The 22875-nt window shown below is 36.3% G+C and overlaps 2 protein-coding genes and 1 long non-coding RNA gene across 3 annotated transcripts; 2 read left to right on the top strand and 1 right to left on the bottom strand.

Annotated features, from left to right (window-relative positions):
- Positions 1-7770: 7770 nt before the first annotated feature.
- On the top strand, positions 7771-9885 carry LOC149666838 (uncharacterized). The gene is made up of 3 exons (XM_089841544.1): positions 7771-8594; positions 8665-8743; positions 9762-9885. The coding sequence occupies exons 1-2, from the start codon at positions 8157-8159 to the stop codon at positions 8695-8697; spliced, it is 471 nt and encodes a 156-aa protein (XP_089697670.1). The 5' UTR covers positions 7771-8156; the 3' UTR covers positions 8698-8743; positions 9762-9885.
- On the bottom strand, positions 8866-10315 carry LOC149666837 (uncharacterized). The gene is made up of 2 exons (XR_016368241.1): positions 10128-10315; positions 8866-10056 (listed from the first exon to the last, which is right to left on the bottom strand). It is a non-coding gene; the product is annotated as an uncharacterized LOC149666837 (long non-coding RNA).
- Positions 10316-18435: 8120 nt separating this feature from the next.
- On the top strand, positions 18436-21715 carry LOC149666836 (uncharacterized). Its single transcript, XM_089841550.1, has 2 exons — positions 18436-18966; positions 19631-21715. The coding sequence occupies exon 2, from the start codon at positions 19638-19640 to the stop codon at positions 20748-20750; it is 1113 nt and encodes a 370-aa protein (XP_089697676.1). The 5' UTR covers positions 18436-18966; positions 19631-19637; the 3' UTR covers positions 20751-21715.
- Positions 21716-22875: the final 1160 nt, after the last annotated feature.

Here is a 22875-nt window from a genome sequence, read left to right as displayed (position 1 = left end):
ATTCGTAATATCCTGACCGCCTTCATAGTATATTGGCTTCTACTCCATTAACATCGCTAGGATTAAGATGTACGCGGCGATCGAAGTCAAAGCTTCCACCTAAGGTTCACGCGGCTTTCTTGTCATTTATTGTGAATATATCGCCTTATACACCCTAAATTTTGAAATATTTTGAAAAAAGCGTTCGATAGAAGTCAAACGTTAACAATAGGTATGTTGACAACGATTATAGAAATAACGTTTCTTAAAACGACTAAACTAGAATCAGAAGCCCATTAAATTAGCCTAGGAAGTCGGTCTTTCATAAACCTATTGAAAAAATAAACAAATAAAACAATTTAACGACCGTGGCCGTTCCTTTTTACCTCTCCGAGTGACGTATGTCACGGAGAACTTCTAATTTCGACGTGTCTGTCGGTGTGTGTCTTTCTGTCTGTTGTTACACCCCAGGGGACCGCGTTGGCAAATCGGGGCTGTAACGTGTTTCTTTACTTAAACTAAAATCATCTTCATAATATTACTAAAGTCCCGTCCTCTACCAACGAAACTTATGATGTTATGGTCCTGGGTAACTCGCGTCTATTACACTATTGGGTAGAGCGAGGAAGTGGATAATTAACTAATGGATCAGATGTCTAAAGGGGTATGCTTATCTTTAGAATGAGGGTTATGAATGAGATTGCCAACTAAATCTTAATTTTAATAAAAATAACTGCACAGTAGGCAGACTAATAGCAAATAGATAATAACCTAAGGCATGAACACTCGCGAGGGCTTAGGCCCTGACTGGTAATAAACAAAATAAAGCATGCACACTCGCGGTTTGGCATAAGGCCACAACTGTTATTCTCAAACTAATGAGGTAACTTAGACTTAAGACCATGGACTAACAAATGGAATTAGGGCTTAAGGCCATAATTAAAACAATTCTACAGGGCCGGTAGGCCCTTGTAGATATGACATGATACCCTTCCGTAATGTTGAAGAAAAAGTCACACCTTTTAGGGTTAGCGTCCCATAGAAAAAGCATTAAAAAATTTTCGTTTTTTTAACGAAATGGTCATAGGCCATACGGAAAAAGTATAGCGAAGTTAGTATTCGGAATACTTCTAAATTAACAAGCATTTATTAAATGGGAAACTTAACTGTTTCGATTTTTAATTAATGAATTCTAATTTTTGTAATTTAACTAATTAAGACAGTACGTCAAAAAATTACTTTTGGGTCAGAGGTCAGCCTAACCTTATAGCGCGCTTAAACCTATTTTCTTCATTTCCCTCTCCGTGCTTTAGAATTTCTTGGTCATAATTCATTCTTCATTTGAAACGTCACCACCCCTTTCTACACTGTTGGCGCTACTTGTACACCGGTTACGTATTACGTGTAATCATTTTAGTACGCATAAAGACCATTTCGAAAAACACACAGGGGCGAGGCCACCATTGGGGTATTCTCGCTCACACCAAGGGTCACCGCCAGACTGTGGCAAAGTTCACTACAGGCAAGAGGCTAGTCAAATCTCACTGCCTATAGCGGTGCTTCTAGGCAAGAGAGAGAAGACCTCAATGGTGGTATCACCGCTGTGTTTTAGTTATGTGTATGTAATTTCCAAAATTTTCCACTCACCTCAGACCACCTCAGTGGTCTGAGCACTCACTTGATCGGTCCGTCAGGCGCTAGCGAGTGTCAAGCCAGAACCGTAATCCTTCATGTACACGAATGTTTTATAGTTTTAGGTTATTAAGGTTGGCGGGCAACTCCGGAGAGTCATGTACCGTTCACTAATGTGAAAAGATCTCGAACTATATGATAATATTGGCTGAGTGTGTTGCGACGGCTCAGATGACCCATACACTGGAACGACTGGTGATTGTAAAACTGTATATATTGAAATTTTAGAGGAAGGGGGGAGTTACATCAAAAGCGCATACATTAAAATAAAATAATATATTTTTCGTGTGCTACAGAGTGTCACCTACTAAAAGAAACCACGCGGGATAAACGTTGTTGCTTTGTCTTAAGAAGACGACATTAGTTTATAAATTAGTTTGAGCAAAATAAGTTATTTATCATCAATTTCTTGAACATCAGTCTTCTCAGAAACTTACTACAGATTTAAACTTTTTTGCTGCAAACTTCAAAATTTGTCAAGCCAGCCTTAATCAAAACTATGACCGTCAATGTGCTTTCAAGTTAGTAATTATCGACACGAAATCCCTTCAAAATAATTAATTTCATGATAAAATGTTTTCGGAAAATGTAATTGTTCTTGAAAAAGCGTAGATATGTAATTTTTTCAATTAATTTAGAGGGAATGGATCGATTAACAGTAAAATCAGTTGATTGAATTTAATATTGATTAAGGATTAAATGGATAAAAATAACTAAAACAATTGCAATATCTGAAACTTCAGTCAAATGATAAACCTCCCACATATCGTTTGTTTTTTCGGCCTTGGTCCAAACCAAGACGATTTTTTATAATACATTTAGGCGAGAGCTTCTTTGGAGCTGGTCTCAACCGTGGTGGTCGCTTGAATTTTTTCCTGGTGTTAGGGGAATTAGTACTGGCGCCGTAACTCTTTCCCATCTACCCATCTTAGGCTTTTACTTGTGAAGATCCTGCCATTTTCAACGCTGCGTTCCTTTAGCTACTGTGTATGTCGAGTTATCTGTTCGATCTCCTACTCGGTACCATAGGTTACCTTTCTTTATATTTTTTACAGGCTTCTGTTTATTCACAAGAAAATGGGTGCAAGGTAATTTTCAAGAAAAAAATCGATCGATCTAAATATCTTAATTACACACAACCTAGTAATCGACCCGTAATTATAATTACATATAATTTCTTCTCACGTGTTCATATTTTGGCCTTTTCTCCTCTACTAGAAAATTTGAGCAAAACAGAGTAATTTTCTGTGTTATTGAAATCCCTCGAGGACTGACTAGTGTTTTGGAATGATCGTTAACAGAGATTAAACGTCCAGTACAAAGCTTTTATTCGAAAACAAGTTCATGTATGAATTAATCATTGAGGTACGAATCAGGCTATTTACACCATGAATGGTGATAGCCAGCCATTTTATCGCACTCAGAAGGGGAAATCAGTATTAGAATAACATGAAGACAGAAAATATGAATGAGATAAGAGATTTTCTTCATTGCCGACATTGTAAAATCACGAGTTGTACAAACAATCTCTTAGCACTTAGATCCTCATTGCTACCTTCCTCTCCGCTTTATATTACATTGCTTACGTGTAACATCGCCATTCGACAGTCGGACTGACTGTGGAATTACACACCGAAAAATGTATCACCACTTAATTACATAGTTTCTTTTTTATAAATTATAATATTTGGTGTTATCTAACTTTTAATTATTAAAGTTTATTATTTCCCGAGTGCAACCTTTATACGAGAGGCCAACTGGTTAAATTTCAATTCCGAGTTCCACATCGACCACGAGGATATAAGCAAGTGAAAAATATTTTAATTCAAAATGTCAATTTCACTAGGCTGATAAATGCCATAGATTTCTCAGAAAATAAAACCGCTAGTCACTTTCATTATGATTAAGAATCTTAATACAATGCTGTTCTATACATTTACTCGAATAAGAATTTTTAAAGTTTACAAAACTATTCAAGTTAAAAAAATGTTCAATTTAAATCAAAATTATGAGTTTAGAAAGAGGTCTCTGAGCTACGACCCACGAACGACATTATTAATCCTTATAACGTAAAATATTAAACTACATTTTGGTTTCTAGCGTCGGAAACGCCTTTTTTCGACCATTTAAAATTGAACATCCAAAACTTTCTATTGTAATCCCCATCCTTTTAAAATCCACGAACGAAAAGTTTTTATTCTGTCACACTTAAGTAGTGTAAAGCCGCACTTCGTACCTCCGTAGGTGTAGAATGTAGGTGTAGAATGTAGGTGTAGAGTGTAGGTGTAGAATTTCAAGGTCACCCTCTCGCCACGCCCCCTTGGGAAACTCGCGCGCGCCCCCTCGCGGGAAAACTCGCGGGCCCCCGCGCGCCCCCTGGCGGCTGCGCCCCCTCGCGGGAAAACTCGCGCGCGCCCCCTGGCGGCTGCGCCCCCTCGCGGGAAAACTCGCGCGCCCCCTCGCGGGAAAACATTGCGCGGGAATCTGGCAGTCCTGTCTACAACTGTCTCTGTGACGTCATTGGCGGGAAAATCTACAACTGTATTTGTGACGTCATTGGCGGGAAAACACCGTGCGCCGCCTATTGGGAAACTCCTCCCTTCTACAACTGTATTTGTGACGTCATTGATAAGAGACGAGAATTTATTAAACGTACATGGCCAAGGGTTAATGATAGGCTGAAAGTTGCGCAATCCATTGTAATATTTAGTTTGACTCAAAATTTTAACCTTTTTTCAAGGAGTTTATTTTGATTATGGTATTGTTTTTAATGGTAATTAAAAGTCAGTCTCTTCTACAACTGTGACGTCATTGATAAGAGACGATAAAAACTTTAAACGTACATTGCCAAGGCTTAAATCTTCTACAATTGTAGCTGTGACGTCATTGATAAGAGACGAATGGAAGCTTTAAACGTACATTACCAAGGCTTAAATCTTCTACAATTGTAGCTGTGACGTCATTGATAAGAGACGAGAATGGATAGCTTTAATACATTGCCAAGGGTTAATGATAGGTCTCTGCTGGATGGTAATTAAAAGGGAACAAAGATTTGTCAGCCCAAACGGAATCAAATACCAGTACAGAAAATAAATGTTTTATTGCACCTTAGTGTATTTTATTGTGGTGGGTTACGGTACCAGTACAGAAAATAAATGTTTTATTGCACCTTAGTGTATTTTATTGTGGTGGGTTACGGTTAAGGTTTGAAGTGTTACTAGGATGATTATTAGAGTTAGGAGTTGTGGATGTAGAGGCCGCTTCAAGTGGTAAGGGCAACCCCTGACTTCTATGTTGTGATCTTATCCATTGACGTTGTTGCTCGTTCAAACGCAAAACGAAGGGTATTTCCTCAATTGGGTCCTGTTGCTCCTGTACACCTTCACGCAACATCGGCCTGACCCGCGCTATCTGTAAATTTCTCCATGACGGGTGTTTTTCGTACAATTTCTCATTTTCGGTTCTTATTATCTTATTACTTAATTTTTCTAAAATTTCCTAAAAAATATTTAATTATTAAATTCTTAGACCCAATTGGAAATCAAAATTTCTTTATTTCGGGCAATTTAGGAAACTATCGAAAATTGGTTTTAAAAGTTTTTCAGTTTCTTTAATCCGATGTTTAAACCTCATGTTATTATATAGTTCCATGTTATATCGATCTTCCAGCGGTATTACATGTACAGTTATTATATGTGAAAAACTAACCAACAATTTTTGGTTTTTTACACAAAGATGCTTTTCTCTCATCAGGTAAAGTTGTTGCGAATAGCTCCTTGTTGGTGTTTAGGTTATTGGGAGAACTAATATTATCTAAAAGAACTAATTAACCGACTGAAAAATTAACTAGTCTTAATATACTTTTGTTGGTTATTTTGTAAATGAATAAACTTTGAGACTTTATTTGCAAGAAATAGTTTATTTTAGCAAGGTTAAAATTAAATGAACTTCTCGCGTTGGAGGTAATTTCGAGAGTGATTTTTTGAGAGACTCACTAACAAGAGACGCGAGACCCTATACGTCACGTGTCCGTTTTTTATCTTAGAACAGCAGAGGTTTTCTAAGCTGTTATCTTATTTACCTATATTATTTTTTTACATTGATCTATTTCCTTGGCAATGTACGTTTAAAGTTTTTATCGTCTCTTATCAATGACGTCACAGTTGTAGAAGAGACTGACTTTTAATTACCATTAAAAACAATACCATAATCAAAATAAACTCCTTGAAATTTTGAGTCAAACTAAATATTACAATGGATTGCGCAACTTTCAGCCTATCATTAACCCTTGGCCATGTACGTTTAATAAATTCTCGTCTCTTATCAATGACGTCACAAATACAGTTGTAGAAGGGAGGAGTTTCCCAATAGGCGGCGCACGGTGTTTTCCCGCCAATGACGTTAAATTGCAATAAAATATACTAAAAGTACAATAAAACTATAATGAAACACTCTAAAACACAATAAAACACTCTAAAACTACAATAAAACACTCTAAAAGTACACTATACCATAATAAAACTACAATAAAACACAGTAAAACACAATAGAATACACTAAAATTACAATAAAACACTCTAAAAGTACAATAAAACACTCTAAAACACAATAAAACACTCTAAAACTACAATAAAACACTTCAAAAGTACACTATACCATAATAAAATACACTAAAAGTACAATAAAACTACAATAAAATACACTAAAAGTACAATAAAACTACAATAAAACACAGTAAAACACAATAGAATACACTAAAATTACAATAAAACACTCTAAAAGTACACTATACCATAATAAAATACATTAAGGTACAATAAAACTACAATAAAATACAGTAAAACACAATAAAACACTCTAAACCTACACTATACCACTATAAAACACACTAAAAGCACAATAAAACATTTAAATTGCTATAAAACTGCAATAAAACAGTCTAAAATTCACTTAAATTAAAACAAAACACACTAAACTACAGTAAAACATGGTTACACTAGACCGCCAAGAAGAAAAACATTGAATTTTTTGAAAGTTATTTATTTGTCTTAGTTTTCCCAGGTTTGTACGAACCATGAATTAAACCTCGTTCAGATAGACAGTTGTTTAAATGGTAAAAAGATAAGGTTTGAAAATAGGCTTATATTAAAGAAAGTCTGCGAAATACTTATTCGCGAAATAATTATTCGCGTCATTGGATCTCATGTGATAATGAACTTCATGAAACATTAAACTGTTAGTGTTATCACACAAACACTCGGCTAACCTGCAAATCTGCATGGCCTTGAATATATAATGCGTAGCTATGTCGTTTTCATCACTATAATTTTTCCTTATGGTTTTGTTAGTTTTATATACCATAAACATACACATATGAAGAGCTAAGTTAAGAACTCTTAAGTATTGGTTTGGACAATGAAATTCGTATCCTCCATAATAAAATGTACGAAATTTACATCCCTCCTCATTGCGAGGATGGCAACTACCTAACTGACAAATATTTGAGGTTCCATACATTTTGTTCGGTGTCAGGTGTACGTTAAATTCGTGGATACTATCCCCAGTGATTTCTTTCAATTTGAATTGATGAACCTTGTTATTTATGATACATGGAAACTGTCTAACAAACATGTTAATTAATGACCCTGGGGGTAATTGCACTGTAGAAGTTAGTAATCTGTACATTGCCAAGTGTTTCAATCCAAAATTTATATTAGGACCATTAACGTATTGCCATATATAACCTTCACCATCGGCTATATTATAGACTTCATTCGGTGTGGGGTTTATTAGTAAATACCCCGTTTCGGGATCTGTAGTCCTTTCGGATTTTCCGTAATCTTTATCCCATCCGATAGCACCAAATTTTTCAATTCGTCTTAAGTTGTTTCGTCTAACGACGGCTTCTAAAGTAATGGGTGAATTCATTCTACAATCCTCACTACAGCAGATAGGCTAGGAAGGGGTGTCCGATGTGTTGTCAGTTTCGGAGAACGCTTTTGATTCGTCCCTGATGGTGTAAAAATTAACCAAATACTCTAACTGTTTGTTATAAGAGAGTAAAATATATTTCCGATTATCTTTGACGTCAACCTTGTCTTTGCTTTATAAAAACAACTGTTTGTTATAAGATATAAAAATATATTTCCAATTATCTTTGACGTCAACCTTGTTTTCGCTTTATAAAAGCAACTGTTATAAGAGATAAAAATACATATCCTTTACAAAAGTAACCTTGGTTCGCTTGTTAAGGACTCTCGCTAAGGGGATTCGAACTCGTGAACAACGAGTTTAAAGGCAGATACGTTAACGAGCGAACCAATGTTACTTGAGGGTGTATTCGGTTGATGACTATAGTACCGTGGATTTATTAATATAATATGATTCTTTCCCCCCCGTGACGAAAAGTATATCTACTGAATAACCAATGTAGTTTTTGCTAACGCAATAGTCGAAAAAATCGTTTAGTTCTAGTTCTTGATAATATGTCTACTGATAAAATGAAACCTTATCCGACTGGATGTTATCAATGCGGCGGAAGCCTTATTGAGTTTCCAGATCACGCCGGACAAACGTTTTATTGCGATGGAGATCTCGATTGTCCTTTAAGACATCACACTGTTTTTGTAACAAAAAATAATCACATACACCCGATAGAAGAAAAATTTCAACCTTTGAGTCCGGATAGAGTGTGTTTAGTATGCGGTACGTATTCGTCGGCGAAGGACGCTCGTAACGCCGAATGTTCCGAAGAAGGCACAACTTGTCGGTTTACGGCTAAATCCGTTATAAAAGCGAGAGGCACCACGACCGTACACTGTAAAATTTGTTTTTTTTGGCATTTAAAAAACACCAAATGCGATACGAAAAACCGTTGCTTCAAATGCGACAAACTTTACCTGATGAGAGAAAATCATCTTTGTGTAAAAAATTAAAAATAATAATAAAATGTTGCTTAGTTTTTCACATATAATAACTGTACATTCCCAATAGCAATCCAATATTATAACGATATTTTTCGTTTGAATCAACTAACCATTCCACGAACATCTGTCACGACAAAACGGAAACAGTAGGTGTACCATTTTTGAAACGCTTTTCACCCAATACCAGTTCAATATAAACCAACTAGTTTTTTCTACCTTTGGCTGCATAGTGATAATTTATCTTTGCGTATGAATTTACGATTGTAGGTTTGTTGTTTGTACATTTTTTTATTTAAATGAGAAAGTATACAGATCATATACAAATAACATTGAGATTACTTGAATATCAAGTATTGATTAACTTAGTTTTGAAGCTGTTGTTTGTACATTTTATATTTAAATCAACATTTATACAGATGAGATTACTTGAATATCAAGTATAGATTAACTTAGTTTTGAAGGTGTCTATTTTCTCAGGCATACTCCAGGAACATTTCGTGGAGGTTATAGTTGGGCATCATATCAACGTCTAAGACTTATACAAATTCTGTGGGGGGAATTTCTTCTCGCCATCTTACGTAATAAGTTGTTGGGGTACGGCCCTTTATGGCTATAGTTTTCACCCGCAACTCTGACTGACTGTAGTTTATCTATCAAAGATTTACAAGGGTCTCTGCGACTTTCTTCAGCCGTTAATGGATCTAAGCGGTTAGGTTTAGACACGTTAGGACGAGTCCTGGAATTTGGTGTTGACCTGTAAACGGGGTAGCCTCGGCCTCCACCTTGGCTTTAGTACCATTCTAATAGAAAATTAGACGTGAATTGCTTTGTCTTCAATCTCGTTGTTAATTGCTTTAAACTTGAAGACTCTATTTTCAATCACTTGGCACAGCTAAATAGTTTGTTCTTTATGTTAAAATCAATTAAAAATAATTTACTTTCTACACCCTGAATATCTAAATAGTGGAATGTGTGCTCTATCCATTTTTAAATAAACAAACTATGAATTCAATTTCAATAGGGAATAACAAAGTAGGTTCTAGTACCTTGATTGGAACGTTGGTAATAAATATAAACATACGACAGGAGGAAAATGCCTGAAAAACTAGTTATTTCAAAAGGTATGACAATCTAACAGCTCAAATTAAAGTCGAGTCCTTTCAGATTTCGATGCCGATTTAGCTGGAAAAAACAAATCCCTTAAACATTTATATGTTGGAAGAAATTTTGCTACTATTAAACCATTGCAAGTACGACATCTTTACCAAAATAGTCTGGTTTAGTATAGGTAATTGCTTTCAAACCACTACTAACCTATCGGTGATTTATTTTGAATCAGTGATAACTTCGTTATAACTTGGAGGTAGGTTAGGTTTAGACACGTTAGGACGAGTCCTGGCATTTGGTGTTGACCTGTAAACGGGGTAGCCTCGGCCTCCACCTTGGCTTTAGTACCATTCTAATAGAAAATTAGACGTGAATTGCTTTGAATATGCCAGATTTAAAAGGAGAGTATTTTCACACGCTTACTTTTCTGTGATTGTATTTTGAAACTAAGTACTGGTATTTGATTCCGTTTGGGCTGACAAATCTTTGTTCCTTTTGTAAGTATAACTCTACATTCAGAGACTAATTACGCTTTCTACTATTGCGTCTAAGATGAATTTCTTATATATTAATTACGCTTTTACGTGTACCTTTTAATTACCATCCAGCAGAGACCTATCATTAACCCTTGGCAATGTATTAAAGCTATCCATTCTCGTCTCTTATCAATGACGTCACAGCTACAATTGTAGAAGATTTAAGCCTTGGTAATGTACGTTTAAAGCTTCCATTCGTCTCTTATCAATGACGTCACAACTACAATTGTAGAAGATTTAAGCCTTGGCAATGTACGTTTAAAGTTTTTATCGTCTCTTATCAATGACGTCACAGTTGTAGAAGAGACTGACTTTTAATTACCATTAAAAACAATACCATAATCAAAATAAACTCCTTGAAATTTTGAGTCAAACTAAATATTACAATGGATTGCGCATGGGTAAAAGAGCATTATACACAGATACGGACAGCGTTTTATTTGTGGCGGGGGAAAACGATTTTAAACCCCCCACGGGTAACAATTTAGGATGTTGGGTTAACGAACTAGGGGACGCTACAATTGCAGAGTTTGTTTCAAATGGGCCCAAGAGTTACGGTTACAGAACTACGGACGGTCAATCTGTCGTGAAGGTTAAAGGAATTTGCCTTAATCGTGTTAATGAGAAAATTATAAACTTTGAAGCTATAGTGGACTCTATAAAAAATAAATCCAAACGTCTAAAAGTGGACGTTCCTTTCAACGTCATTCGAAATAAAACGTCGGCCAATCTTTTAAGTCGAAAACTAGAAAAAAGCTTTGGATTTACGTTTAACAAACGTGCAATTAAAGGTTGGGACACTTTGCCATTTGGTTTTAAAGCGGACCCATGAAAAGTATTTTAGAACTTTGTGTAAAAGAAAAAAATTAGTAATTTTATCTTGTGTAAATAACAAATCAAATAATCATAATAATTAATAATGTATAGTCTAAAATTAACAAAATAGATCAATGTAAAAAAATAATATAGGTAAATAAGATAACAGCTTAGAAAACCTCTGCTGTTCTAAGATAAAAAACGGACACGTGACGTATAGGGTCTCGCGTCTCTTGTTAGTGAGTCTCTCAAAAAATCACTCTCGAAATTACCTCCAACGCGAGAAGTTCATTTAATTTTAACCTTGCTAAAATAAACTATTTCTTGCAAATAAAGTCTCAAAGTTTATTCATTTACAAAATAACCAACAAAAGTATATTAAGACTAGTTAATTTTTCAGTCGGTTAATTAGTTCTTTTAGATAATATTAGTTCTCCCAATAACCTAAACACCAACAAGGAGCTATTCGCAACAACTTTACCTGATGAGAGAAAAGCATCTTTGTGTAAAAAACCAAAAATTGTTGGTTAGTTTTTCACATATAATAACTGTACATGTAATACCGCTGGAAGATCGATATAACATGGAACTATATAATAACATGAGGTTTAAACATCGGATTAAAGAAACTGAAAAACTTTTAAAACCAATTTTCGATAGTTTCCTAAATTGCCCGAAATAAAGAAATTTTGATTTCCAATTGGGTCTAAGAATTTAATAATTAAATATTTTTTAGGAAATTTTAGAAAAATTAAGTAATAAGATAATAAGAACCGAAAATGAGAAATTGTACGAAAAACACCCGTCATGGAGAAATTTACAGATAGCGCGGGTCAGGCCGATGTTGCGTGAAGGTGTACAGGAGCAACAGGACCCAATTGAGGAAATACCCTTCGTTTTGCGTTTGAACGAGCAACAACGTCAATGGATAAGATCACAACATAGAAGTCAGGGGTTGCCCTTACCACTTGAAGCGGCCTCTACATCCACAACTCCTAACTCTAATAATCATCCTAGTAACACTTCAAACCTTAACCGTAACCCACCACAATAAAATACACTAAGGTGCAATAAAACATTTATTTTCTGTACTGGTACCGTAACCCACCACAATAAAATACACTAAGGTGCAATAAAACATTTATTTTCTGTACTGGTATTTGATTCCGTTTGGGCTGACAAATCTTTGTTCCCTTTTAATTACCATCCAGCAGAGACCTATCATTAACCCTTGGCAATGTATTAAAGCTATCCATTCTCGTCTCTTATCAATGACGTCACAGCTACAATTGTAGAAGATTTAAGCCTTGGTAATGTACGTTTAAAGCTTCCATTCGTCTCTTATCAATGACGTCACAGCTACAATTGTAGAAGATTTAAGCCTTGGCAATGTACGTTTAAAGTTTTTATCGTCTCTTATCTATGACGTCACAGTTGTAGAAGAGACTGACTTTTAATTACCATTAAAAACAATACCATAATCAAAATAAACTCCTTGAAAAAAGGTTAAAATTTTGAGTCAAACTAAATATTACAATGGATTGCGCAACTTTCAGCCTATCATTAACCCTTGGCCATGTACGTTTAATAAATTCTCGTCTCTTATCAATGACGTCACAAATACAGTTGTAGAAGGGAGGAGTTTCCCAATAGGCGGCGCACGGTGTTTTCCCGCCAATGACGTCACAAATACAGTTGTAGATTTTCCCGCCAATGACGTCACAGATACAGTTGTAGACAGGTCTGCCAGATTCCCGCGCAGGGTTTTCCCGCGAGGGGGCGCGCGAGTTTTCCCGCGAGGGGGCGCAGCCGCCAGGGGGCGCAGCCGCCAGGGGGCGCAGCCGCCAGGGGGCGCGCGGGGGCCCGCGAGTTTTCCCGCGAGGGGGCGCGCGCGAGTTTCCCAAGGGGGCGTGGCGAGAGGGTGACCTTGAAATTCTACACCTACACTCTACACCTACATTCTACACCTACATTCTACACCTACGGAGGTACGAAGTGCGGCTTTACACTACTCACTTAGGGTTCGAAAATTACGGTAATTTTGGAAAAAAGTAAATTACGCCGTAATTTACAGCGTAAATTTCCGTTCAATTTAATTTGCCCGAAATTCAAAATTAAATTATATTGGTAGTTTTTAAGCTAAATAATGAAAAATACCACAGTTTATAGAATTATATTTTCTTTTTTAAATAAGTACGCAAGCTTGGGTAGAGAAAAATTTCAAAGTGTAAGACCATTTAAAACAAGGAGCTTTAAGACCATTTTCCGGTCGAAAGAAATAAGAATTTGGTGGTAATGTATCAAGGTTATTACCATATTCGCAATTCATTCGAGAAAATCGTAAGTTACAGTTAACCAAAACCCTAGTCATACCGCCTACGAGTACGACAACAGGGCAGGTCAAACTTATACCCTTATCGGTTCTTGGGAAGTATCCAACCCGGAAACGGGAAAAATTATCATTGAACAAAATGGACCATCGTATTCCTCCAATTGAAACTTCAAGTGGTCCGCATAGGTCTGAACGTATGGTCTCCTCTGGTGTCGAGGCCGAGGGGTCAGACGTATGTCAAAATCTCGCACAGTTCGTTTGAATCTATTTAAAATCTCTCTCGTAAGCTTCGAAATCCCGAAATCTTACCCTTAAAATCTAAAAATCCCAAAATCTCACGTCAAAATCTGAAAACCCCGAAATCTTAACAGAAAATCCCGAAATTTCACCCTAAAATATAAAAATCTGAAAGTCCCCACGCTTACAATACACGTTTTGCAACTATTTAAGAGCGGAAGTCACGGGGGTAAAACTCTGCCAGCCATCTCGCTTTTTGACGCCCGAGTTCTGTATTACAAATTAGACTAATTTGGTCGATTTTGGTCAATTTTTCTCCGGTATTCATTGCGGTAAATTAAATCAAATTTAAAGTCTAAAACCTAAACCTATATTTCAAAATCTGGAAATATCCTTTGAACACCGGAAGTTAATACTTAATCTTGATATCCCCTGTAAATACCCAAAATTTCATCAAAAATCTGAAAATATCTTCGAAATCTGAAAATCTCCTTCAAAATCTGAAAATCTGAAAATCTCCTTCAAAATCTAAAAATCTTGTTCCAAATCCCGAAATCTCCTTCAAAATCTGAAAATCTTGTTCCAAATCCCGAAATATCCTTCAAAATCTGAAAAGCCTGAACAAAATCCCGAAATCTGAAAATCGCGTTCAAAATCTGAAAATCTCGAAATCTTGGACTAGATTTCAAAATCTAGAAATATCAAAATCCCGTACACTAAAATGCTGAACGTCCGACCCCTCGGTCGAGGCCCTGTATTTCCTACGAGAACCAACTGACTTTCTATGTTCTTTGTCAAAGTCGCAAAATTCTCAAACTGAATGGTCTTGTTGGACTTCTACGTTTAACTCTGCTCTAACGTGTCGCTTATTATAATGGTCCATTCTCTCGTGGAATAATTGAAGATTTCCACTAACGGCAGAATTGAATTCGGATGCTGTAAATTTCTTAAGGGCTCGGATAGATCATTTTAAGAGTCCTTTTCGACGAAATCCCATTAAACTTGATCATTTGTGACCAGGGAAGCTATTCAATGAAAATCTAAACCTTTAGAACCCCAGATCTATATTCAAGAGGGCCGGTAGGCCCTTATAGATAAGAACCTACACCCTTCCGTAATGATAAAAATAAATTCAGTTTTTCGCTAATTTTCCCATTGGAATAACATGATGTTTTTTGGGCTCCAGCACGAATAATTTAAAAACTACAGCGAAGTTACATTTTTCGAAATACTTTCAAATTAACAAGTAACTATTCAAGTTGTGCCTTTTCAAAGTTTTATGAAAAACAATTAAGTCTAAGTATGTTATTTCAATTAATTTCTAAAATGTGGCAAAAACCGTTTTCCCTGTACCATGTCAGATTAAAACCTTACCACGTTCAAAGCTATTTTGTCCATGAAAAGCAAGGGGAACAATTTTGTGAGTGCTATGCCGCTGTATTTGTGGGGTCAGATACGTCTGTATTTCTGGAGTCGGATACGTCTGTATTTCTGGAGTCGGATACGTCTGTATTTCTGGAGTCGGATACTTCTGTATCTACTACTATATCTATGGGTCGGATACTACTATAACTTTGGGGCGGATACTTCTGAATTTCTGGGGTCGGATACATCTGAATTTCAAAATATTTAGGGTTGGATGCTTCTACATTTTTAACTTTGGTGTCGGAAAGTTCTAAATTTGTATCTGTATTTGTGCGGTCGGCTATGTCTGTATTTGTATATTTGAAGTCGGATTCTTCTGAATTTGTATATTTGGGGTTGGATACTTCTTAACTTTTATCTTTGGGGTCGGATACTTCTGAAATTGAAAACTTTGGAGACAGAAACTTCTTAAACTATATATTTGGGGTCGGATACTTCTGAAATTGTAAACTTTGGAGACAGAAACTTCTTTAACTATATATTTGGGGTCGGATACTTCTGAACTTTTATATTTGGGGTCGGATACTTCTGAACTTTTATATTTGGGGTCAGATACTACTGAAATTGTAACTTTGGGGACTGATACTTCAGTATTTGTATATTTTGGGGACAGTTACTTCTGTTATTGTATCTTACGGAGACAGATACTTCTATATTTACATCTTTTGGGTTGGATACTTCGAAATTTGTATCTATGGGGTCGGATACTTCAGAATTTTTATCTTTGTAGTAGGATACTTCAAAATTTGTATATTAGGGGTTCGATACTTCTTAATTTGAATCATTGGGCTCGGTTTACTCTGTATTTGGGGAGCTGGACACCTATACTTCTGGGGTCGACTACTTCTGTATTTAGTTACAAACCGCCTACCAAAAGTAGATTTAGTTACAAACCAACTACCTTAAAATAGTAGATTAGCTACGAATCACCTTCCAATAGTAGATTCAGTTACCAAACGCCTTAAAATTGTAGAATAAGTTACCAACCGCCTTCCAATAGTAGATTAAGTTACCAACCTTCTTCCAATAGTAGATTAAGTTACTAACCGCCTTCCAATAGCAGGTAGTGTTACCAACCGACTTCCAATAGTAGATTAACTTACTAACCGCCTTCCAATAGCAGGTAGTGTTACCAACCGACTTCCAATAGTAGATTAACTTACTAACCGCCTTCCGAGAGTTGAAACATGGATTTAAAACTAAAGAACTAATACTTGAACTAAATGTTGATAATGAAACTATAATAGGCACTACCCCGAAGTTTAACCCTTAGCAACTTTTTTTTATAAAATAAACAATTAAATGGATCTTCTTGAAGATTCATCCACACACTAAAAGCTCGAATGTTAGTTCAGTGGAATTTTTTGGAATTAGTAAACGAAATACGAAAAAGGTTACAATCAATCAAAAACCTTCCTTATTCATAAGAGGCAGTGTCCATTTTTATATAAGGGAGCTTAGAATTTGTAGTGTCCGAACATATATTATCCTACAAATAGTAGGTTTCAAATGGAATGTGGAGAAAGTCGTTCCACTTCACTTGTTAACAACTTAATTTATTTTAAAAGACCAAATCATACTAGGTTAATTTTATCAGATGTCCATTAATTAGCCTAGGAAGTAACCAAAAGAGGGGTTTGGAACTCTCCTCTCTTGTGTAGCAATACTGAAGAAAGCCGGGCGACACATTCGACACCTCACGATATTTTTTCTCAAATCTCCGGTTTAGGTGCGACTCGTACGCCAAAATTTGCCCTATTGAGCGAGAAAAACCTATTGGCTGAAAATGAACACTGTATCTCTAAAGGGACCGGAAAACGCCTCTTTCCATTGTAAAACCAAGCCCTCTTTAGCATAGAATCAGGAGAAGGGATGGGGGTGTGAATTTTGGAACAGTCAAGGTCATTTAGTTTTTATGACTCTTCATAAACCTATTGAAAAAAAACTATTTAACGACCGTGGCCGTTGCTTTCTTTATTTTTTTACAATCTACCCTTCAGAGATCCAGAATTCATGGGCTGAAGAAGTAACGCCCCGCTCACTTCAAGAAAGACTTCCTAGAGAGGAGCTCGAGATTTCTAACAGTGTTATGAAAGGGGGAAAAATTTAATCCCTCATTCAAGGAGTTAGGAGGTCTTACCCCAGCAGAGACGTACGTTATACCAGCTATTGTAATTGTTTACTTCCTTGGTTAATTTAATGGATTTTATTCATATTCTGAGTGATATTTTGTATTGAAAAGAAGAAAACCCCATAAACATTAAACCGGGCCACCTTATAATAAATACAATAATGCTAATTCTAGTCAAAAGAGGTCGAACAAAACGTTGATTTTTCTAAATTCAATATAAATTTATTTTCGCTCTGTTTATTATTGTAGCGATTAAATTTTTTGTCGCTACTGAGTATTCTATGAGACCGGTAGCTCTCTTAGATAAGACTTCATACTGTCTTCAATGTATAAGGAAGAGTTTTTGATTGGATATAACTTTATTTGTATCGTATTAACTGTTTTGAAACAATTCCACAGAACTACAATTCGGGCCCTCATTATATGGTTAAAATTTCAAAGAGATCCATTTAATAGTTTATTTTATTTTTTTTAAAGTTGCTAAGGGTGGTTTTCATTTCAATAAAAATAATCAGTCATTTTGACGAAAACCTCGAAATTTTTCCATAGAAATAACATGGGAAAATATTTTACAAATAACCATTTGTGAAAGCCGCAATGCAATAACTATTCGTTTGTTTGACCTTAAAATGGTTTTAAACGAAAGCCTGGTATTATGATTTTCCGCTTGTTAATTTTCATTAATTAGATTTAAGTTTAAGTATGTTTTTTTTCATATTATCAAAACCATTCCAATCTGCGATATTTTAGAATGGATAAGAGTCAGTTTATGATGTTAGCACTGTTAAGGCTATTTGGTCGAATTTTCGTAGGGTTAAAAAACCATGGGACATAAGCTTGTGTTAGCTAACAAGTTAAGTTGGAAAAGGACCCCACACATGTATATTAAGTTGCCAACTGCCTTAAGAGAGAGTAACAATAAAGGTGATTTAAGAAGAGTACCTACGACTGGTAATTTAATAAGAGTACCTACGACTGGTAATTAAGCTACCCAGCAAACACAAAACATCCCTAGAATATCCTGAATCAATCCAAACCTCCATGCATGATCACATCCAAAATCAACATTATAGGGATATCTCTCCAATATCCAAATAACCCGTCATATTAACCATGTCCAAAAGACATACGATGAACATGCAAATACCAACATCCAAATTATAATATACATTAGTGGTCCATATGATATTTAAATTACGTGATTTAAGTGCGCGCCTTCAAGTGGTCATCTATGTCAGTTTAAATATGAAATTATTTAAAAAACTAATTTTCTATTGAATTTATGAATTTATGTGTAATTATAATCAATATCATTATTGACTTAAATTATTATGTAAATTGTTATTATTTTAAATTATCAAGTGAAACCGAAAAGAATTAGTAACTAGGTGGGGTAAAGGCTCAAAAAAAGAACCGCGTGATAACGGGTTTGACGTCACGGGTCTAGGCGAGGCGAGGCGCTTCCAGCAAATTGTTTCGGAAACTCGGAAAGTTTGTCAACGTGTTCGGTTCATCGGTTGATTAGATCGCCCCTCTCTCTCTCTGCCTCTACGCGCCTTTCATACCGCGCGCCGGGAAAAATTTACGTTCGCCAGTCCACGGCTCCGCGCTTTGCCGCTTTCATTGTTCGACGCCATATTTGGAAAGTTCCCTCTTAGCGATAAGACGTTATTTATTCATCATTAATTATACGTATTTATAAAACTTTAATTATACGTAATTACTCAACTTTAATTATACGCAATTATTCAACTTTAATTGCACTTCGAGGATATAAAAATTCAGGTAAGAAGTGAATATTTTTATACTTATTATTTATATGGTTAAGTCGAAATTGATATGGTGTAGATACACGAGGCTTAACAATTTTTACCGCTGATTCTGGTTCAGGCTCAGTAAATTTTCAAAAGTGTTTTTATTAATTTCAAATGTATTCCTAGATATTTAAATTTCCTATATAAATACTTTAATTCTGTTTACAAGCTAACCGACTTTGATATATTTGATCACATATGTAGGACTAGGCCTTAGCCTAAAGCTAAGTGCAGCTAACCGATTTTGATATTTGATCACATATGTAGGACTAGGCCTTAGCCTAAAGCTAAGTGCATAATTTATGAGCGGCTAAGTGTGCGCCTGTTTTTGTTATTATAAAGGCATATCAAGGGAATTAACTACCCTCTTTTCCAAATATTACTAAATTGGGTTGTTTTTACCCCAAAATATTGCTACTTTTCCCAATTATTGTTATTAAGCCTTTCTATTGTCAACGTTTTCCACATTGTTATTTTACTTTATATCTTCTCTAAAAAATGGCGCACTTTTAGCCACTCGTCAAAATTTAGCTGTCTTCAAAGACTATCTAAAGCGACCTTTAACATTTTTAAACATTTAAATACAATGGAAAGGCTTCAGGTTTATGGTGACAATATGTGTTTGTGTTAAGCAGGATTAAAATGCCAAAAGGACGATATAAGCCGTTATCTTCACTGTCTTCTAGACAACGATTCAGACTAATTAATTCGGCAACTAATGGCATTCAATCCGATATATCAGAATGTAACTTGCCTGATGGAGAACCTATTGATAGTGTCGATGCTATGGGGGAGGGAGATGAACATGAGAGTGATGGTGGTGGAAATATAGGGATAGTAGATAACGAGAGTCAGATAAACGTTTCAGAACCAGAGTTTAGCAATAACTCTGAAGATGAAAACCACTTTGACGTAGATTTTAATTCTAAAATTGACTTAGAAAGTCTTCAAGGAACGGATGTACAAAATGTTTCAGCTAGTCTAGCTCGGTGGGTTACGTGCCATGGAATCTCTAAAAATGCAGTTAATGGCCTATATAAAATAATGAGAACGCACAAATGCTTCGAAGAACTTCCAAAAGACTCACGAACCCTCTTACAAACACCTAGATCTTCTGTACTTGAAGAAATCACCCCAGGACACTATTTTCACTTCGGACTTGAAGCAGGCATTAGATTTGCGGCTAGTCGTGAATTTAATCCGGCTGTAGAAGTTCCAGTATTAAAAATTTTAATCAACATTGATGGTTTACCAATCGGAACCAGTAACACAAGCAGCTTTTGGCCTATATTGGGTACAATAGCGTCTTTTGAAAACTCTAAGCCCTTCGTGATTGGATTATATCATGGATATAGCAAACCAAATTCTTCTGATCAGTACTTGGCCTCATTTGTGACAGAAGCTTCGTATTTGGTAGAAGAAGGACTTGTCATAGATGGGAAAGATAAAATTGTTCAAATTTTCGGATTTATTTTCGACACTCCTGCAAGGGCATTTGTTCGTGAAGTTAAGGGGCATAATGGCTACTTTGGCTGTGACAAGTGTACTCAACCTGGCATAAGGCGAAGGGGACGGTTGTGTTTTCCAGATGTTAATGCACAATTACGAACTGACGAAAACTTTAGAAACAAAAGTCAAGCAGCTCATCATCACGGTACCAGCATATTAGAAACTTTAACAAACATCGATATTATTACTGACTTTCCATTGGATTATATGCATTTAGTTTGCTTGGGCGTTATGAAAAAACATTGAAATTGTGGATGGGAGCCGAGGGTAAAAATTCAACTTATAAACTTAGAGCTCATGAGATAATGGCAATATCAGAGCGCCTGGAATCGTTATCGTCGGTAACATGTTCGGAATTTGTTAGGAAACCTCGGTCATTGAAAGATGTCGATAGATATAAGGCAACAGAGTTTCGACAGATTGTGCTTTATTCGGGTATTGTTGTTCTACGAGGGATTCTCCCTAAGTCCCATTATGAGCTATTTCGGGCATTGCATGTCGCCATACGCATTCTCGCTACACCGAAGCAAACAGTGGGAATGATCGAATTTGCAGAGAAGCTCTTAAAGTACTAAGTTAAAAAATATGCTGTACTCTATGGTCAACATTTAGTTTCTTATAATGTGCACGGTTTAATCCACCTACCCACTGACTGTTTAAAGTATGGACATTTAGATACTTTCAGTGCATTTCAATTTGAAAACTATTTATTTACCTTGAAAAATAAACTATCCAACAGCGGTCATCCTTTGAAACAAGCCATAAACCGTCTTAGTGAAGAATGAAAATTAGATAGGTCATTTAAGGTGGAAATCGGAGTTTCCTTTCACATGACTCACGAAGATGGGCCCCTCTTAGTGGGCTGTACTGACCCACAATTTAAAAAAATCATAAAATCTGAATATCAACTAACAGTCGGGAAACGCGACAACTGTTGCTTTTTAAATGATTCATCAATCGTTGTTATTGAAAACTTTGCTACATCAGATGAGGACTCTTCAAGTATTTTGCTAGTAGGAAGAAAATTTACCCGTGTGAACAACTATTTTACTTCGCCATGCCAATCATCATTAACTGGAATTTTCCGCGTATCTAATTTATCTTCCTTAATGAAGTGGCCACTTCAGGAAGTTTTGGGCAAGGCCATGAAATACCCAGTTGACAACGACAACGAATTTGTTATATTCAAACTTCTACACTGTCTTTCTGAGTAAAAGGTAGAGAGTACATTTTGTAATATTGCATTACTGCTAAAGTGACTGTTTTAATGCAATGTAGTTCATAATAATCTTGTTGTTGTTTGACGCAAGAACGACTCTGGGTTTAACTGGTTATGAACTCTTTATTAAATTAAGTAAAACATTTATGTTAATTTCCGTGACCGCTACTGACAACTGATAACTGGGAACAGATAAACTGAACTGACTTTGAGAACTGACGACTGAGAACTGACAAACGTTATCGGAATGTTATCCGGTTATATAGTTAAGGCATCGCGATAAAAAATAAAGATTACAGCAATGACCGCGATGCATAAAAAACACAAGTATAGAAAATAGAATCTGGATATAGATAAAAAACAACCGGTATTATCTCTAATTTACAACAGTCCCTCTTAATATCGGTGGTTTCAATCTTCTATCCAGGGGGTGGTCATTTAATTATTTCCAGTCCAAGAGCTTTGACGCAGAGGAGATGCTTCGGACGGAACAGGCTCTTCGTACAGATGTCAGCTGGCATTTCCTCTGTTGGTAGATACCGCAAGGCTATATGTCCCTGGTCGTAGGTGTCTCGAATGAAGTGGTGCCGGATGTCAATGTGCTTCGTTCTGGCATGGAAAACAGGATTCTGAACGAGTTTCTGGGCACCCTGGTTGTCGTTGTACAGCTCGATCGCCTGAACTGATACTCCAAGTTCGTTGAGAAGTCCCTTGAGATATATGGCTTCTTTGGTTGCGTCGGACATTGCCATATATTCTGCTTCTGTACTGGACAAGGCAACAGTTCGCTGTTTTCGGGCTTCCCAGGATACTGCAGCGCCGGCTAGTTTGAAGACATATCCAGTATATGACTTCCTATCTTTCGGACAGCCTCCATAGTCTGCATCAACGAAACCTTGGATTGGCAATCCGGTCTTCCGATAAAGCAACCCATGATGAAAAGTTCCCTTCAGGTATCTCAGAACTCTTTTCCCGGCAATCCAATGAGTTTCGTCATAACTTGTGTTGAACTGGCTCAACGCGCTGACTGAATACGCCATATCCGGTCGTGATGACACTACCAGGTACATGAGAGAGCCGACCAGAGATTGATACGGGATACGACTGATCTCTTCGGCTACTGGGTGTTCTGGACTTTGCAACTTGTTGTTG

This window comes from Phalangium opilio, unplaced genomic scaffold (genome assembly GCF_054372755.1).
Source record: "Phalangium opilio isolate 3A_F unplaced genomic scaffold, DU_Popi_V2 ptg000060l_1, whole genome shotgun sequence".
NCBI classification, from domain to species: Eukaryota; Metazoa; Arthropoda; class Arachnida; order Opiliones; family Phalangiidae; genus Phalangium; species Phalangium opilio.
The sequence above is the reverse complement of the archived record's forward strand: the minus strand, read 5'-3'. Positions and strand labels throughout refer to the sequence as shown.

What these genes read in the sequence shown, in the direction of transcription:
- LOC149666838 (XM_089841544.1), top strand. Translation starts at nt 8,157, where the DNA reads ATGTCTACTGATAAAATGAAACCTTATCCGACTGGATGTTATCAATGC. An exon ending in TGAGAGAAAATCATCTTTGT is followed by an intron (nt 8,595 to 8,664) that starts GTAAAAAATTAA and finishes CATTCCCAATAG; the next exon opens with CAATCCAATATTATAACGAT.
- LOC149666836 (XM_089841550.1), top strand. Translation starts at nt 19,638, where the DNA reads ATGCCAAAAGGACGATATAAGCCGTTATCTTCACTGTCTTCTAGACAA.